The 3,858-nt window shown below is 37.0% G+C and overlaps 1 protein-coding gene across 1 annotated transcript in view; it reads left to right on the forward strand.

Moving 5' to 3' along the window:
- LOC114035477 (guanylate cyclase 2G-like) overlaps positions 1-3,858 on the forward strand; it is a 68,156-nt gene that overhangs the window by 14,170 nt on the left and 50,128 nt on the right. The window contains exon 6 of the mRNA XM_027851630.1: positions 1,602-1,737. Coding sequence (XP_027707431.1) covers positions 1,602-1,737 — 136 coding nt within the window. The remainder of the gene's footprint in view (positions 1-1,601; positions 1,738-3,858) is intronic.

Below are 3,858 nucleotides of genomic sequence, written 5' to 3' on the forward strand. Positions count from 1 at the left end.
ACACACACACACACACACACACACACACACACACACACACACACACAAAAGAATGACCAATCAGTGCAAGAGCCTACAAGGGGTAGCTTGGACTTCCAGGCTCTGGTGGCCATAGAAGACTGAAATACCAGGGTGAGAAGGCTGCTATGGTACAGTACAGAAATTCTAGAGAGTCAGGAGAGAAGCCTATCCAGAGTTTTCTCTGGAAACCTCAGAACACAGTTCTTTTCTAGGTTTCTTAGAGATGTGAGTAAAAGCTCTGCCTCCCATGAAAACAATCCAGGTAACTCTGTCTCTGTCTGTCTCTGTCTCGCTGTCTCTCTGTCTCTCTCTCTCTATGTATATATATATATATATATATACATATACATATACATATACACACACACACACACACATACATATACTATATATACACATATATATTATATATGTGTATGCACACACACATACACATACATATACACAGTACACACATATAAAACATATATGTATATATAACATATATATTACATGTTATATATGTGTTTTAGATACTTTTATTTTAGCCCCACAAAAAATGCAAAACAACATCATAAAGGAAGAACACTAACCCATGAACTATTGATACAATTCTTTCCTTTCTGATAAGTCTTACCTTTCATCTTAAAGATCTATGTAGGCCTCCAGTCTTGTAGTACTAACCTCAGGGTTTAGACTTCCCTTTTTGTTTTAAAGGGAAATAAACTTGGAGTTGTTAGAGAGGAAGCTGGTGAGCCTCACTCTCTACTCCAAGGCCCTATACAGGCCCCCTGCCAGATCCTATCACCTGAAAAGTTTAAACTCTCCTAAGAAGGGAAATGAGCTTGGAACCTCAAGAAAAAGGTAACCTCCTTCTTATCAAGCTGGGAGTGTCCAAATAAATAATGGTGGCAGCAGAGGGTGAAAATTTAAGTTTGTTCCTCTGCATCACAACTTAACTCTCTTGTTGCTCCAGCAGCTCTAGGAACACCCTCATTCCTCAGGGCAGAAGTCTTGGCATTCTTCTGAGGGGAGGTCAGTGGATTGCCTCTCTATCAATCTCAAATTTATTTCTTGTCCAGGGGAGATTGAATCCTTGGATTTATATTATAGTTAATCTCATATTGTCACTTAATTTTAATAAAAGGCTGGGAAATATGTATCTATTCATAGGATGAGGGTAAGATTGATTAGAATCTCAGTGTTGGACTGAGAATTTTGTGCCAATTGATCATGGAATGCAGTGAATCATTTGTGGTTTTATGACTTTTCTGAGAGGTGAAACAGACTGTTCTCTTTCCAGTTTTGTGATCTGGGTATTCATCTAGGAGACAGGTCCTTTTACTCATGTCTGTGGAGACCAAGCTACATTCTGAGGTTCTCAGAGGAAATTCTGGGTGGGAGCAAAATAAGTCAAAGAGATATGATTGGGGAGTAATTGATTTGTAATACGTGTAAACCCAGAGGTCAGGATTTGAGGTCATGTAATACATAGAGAAACAGAAGACGGTGTGTTAGATTTTTCAGAAAGCATGGTGCCATCTTGGACAAATCCATTTCTTTCCATTTGTTTTACCTTAAGAAATTATCTCTCTTTCTAGGAATCACTGGACAAATCAGGATAGACGAGTTTGGAGAGAGGCAAGTGGATTACTTGGTCCATATCCTAAAGAAAACTGGAGATTCTTCTACTTTCATTCCTTTTCTTCATTACAACAGCCATAGAAAAATAATCAGGTATAAGATGGATTATTTCTGAGATATGAGCTCTCACTGAATAGAAACTCCAGGGTGGAAACAGCCCCAAATGGGGCCATTAATCCATACATAATGATCCCAGCAGGCTTAGGATTCTATTTCACCTCAACAGAATTACTCTTAATTCAAATAAAATTGGTAATTGAACTTAAGCCTCTCATACAGTCATATCACCTTATTATGGTTGTATATTCATTGGGATTTAATTATTTATTTTAAATTGTATATCTTTGGCCCTTAAAAATACTACATTTTTGAGGATGCAATTCTAAAATTTAATATACTGAATTTCTCCTGGAAAGTTTTACTAACTTTTTTTTTTTTTGAGAAAGTGTCAGGCAATGAGCATGCTCACCTCATCCTAGATACTTTAGGTATAGGAGGACCTTGATAAATAATTATTGGATCACATACTGAGTTTGACCCTGAAACAGATCTGAATGGACATTTTCCTAATTTTCTATGTTGAAACTGAGTCATAAGGTAGGGTCTGGGGATATACACATCTAAGATTCATGAGTTTGCCTTAATAATTAAAAACCCCTATTTCTGTTCCCTTCCCACCCCTCACCGCCCACTATGCATAGTTTAAAGTATTGAAACATCTTCAATTCCTTTCTGATAATTTTTTCCTGTAGTAATTTGGAGAGCCTACTTGCTTATGAAAGACTCAACTTTGGTAGAAGCTGCCTAGAACAGGTTGAAATAGCTCTGGCCTAAAAGTGAGGACACTTGGGTTCACATACCATCTCTTATGTTAAATCTATATGTGATGTTCCACAAGTTTCTTTCCTTCTCTAGGCCCCTGTGTCCTTCTCTGTAAAAGCAGACAGTTAGACTAGATCAGTGGTGTCAAACTCAAATAGAAATGGGGCCATTAATCCATACATAAGGATCCCAGCAGGCTGCATATTGACCTAGTTTTAAAATGAGATGCTATCTATATTTTATCAGATTTTTTATTTATTTTGCTAAATTGTTCCTAATTACATTTTAATTTGATTCTGGTCACAATATGGAATTGCTGCAGTATGTAGCCCACAGTAGCATGTTTGATACCTCTGGACTAAATGATTTCGAAGGTTCCTCGGAACTCTAAAGTTCAAAGATTTAATGTTGATACCAAGGGAAAGAATTCTTCCCATTGATTGTGTGTATATTTACAAGAGAATGTGTTTAGGTTTCTGGAGAAATTATTTTGTTGTTTTTTTCCTACTGTGCCGTCCCATTAAATGTCTTTAAAAATATTATAGATGTCCTAGAATAGATAAACCAAAAAATTCACCATTGGACTAAATTAGAATTCTTAATTTGGTGTCCATGAACTTTTTGCAGAATATTATTTTAAAAATTACATTACAGTATAATCGATTTCTTTTGTAATCTTATGTATTTCATTTTATGCATTTAAACACATTATTCTGAGAAGGGACCCATAGATTTTTACAGATTGCCAAAGAGGCCCATGATTCAAAAAAGGTTAATAACCCCTACTTTAAATGTAGATAATTAGTTCAGTTAGCAAAAATTTGTGAAATTTATGAATTACCTTTTCCCCTAAGTGAACCCTCCCTCTAAACTTCTCTGTTTGTGTTAAGGGCCCCATTTCTTTCCAGTTTCATAACTTAGGAGAGATCCTTGTCCTCTCCTCCCCCATTGCCAATCATTTGCTAAGTTTTACTGATTCTATCCCCCTCCTACATTTCTCTTATCACTCATTCCCTTCTCTATACTCTCATGCTTACCTCCAGAGTTCAGGCCCTCATTAACTCTCCCCTAGGCTGTTATAATTCCCTTGACTTCCCCTCTCTTCCCCTTTCAATCCATCCACCATGCATCAACCAAAATAATCTTACCAAGGAACAGATCCATCCATGTCACACACCTCTGCCTTCCTGCCCCCAACCTTTAATGGTTTCCTCTCCTCTCTTCTCTTTTCCGTCTTCCTTTCCTTCTTTCTCTCTTCCCTTCCTTTCCCTCTTCCTTTCCTTTCCCTCTTCCCTTCCTTTCCCTCTTCCTTTCCTTTCTTCTTTTCTTTCTCTCCCTTCCTTCTTTTCTTTCTTTCTTTCTTTCTTTCTTTCTTTCTTTCTTTCTTTCTTT

This window comes from Vombatus ursinus, unplaced genomic scaffold (assembly GCF_900497805.2).
Source record: "Vombatus ursinus unplaced genomic scaffold, bare-nosed wombat genome assembly UNPS02009205.1, whole genome shotgun sequence".
Taxonomy (NCBI): Eukaryota; Metazoa; Chordata; class Mammalia; order Diprotodontia; family Vombatidae; genus Vombatus; species Vombatus ursinus.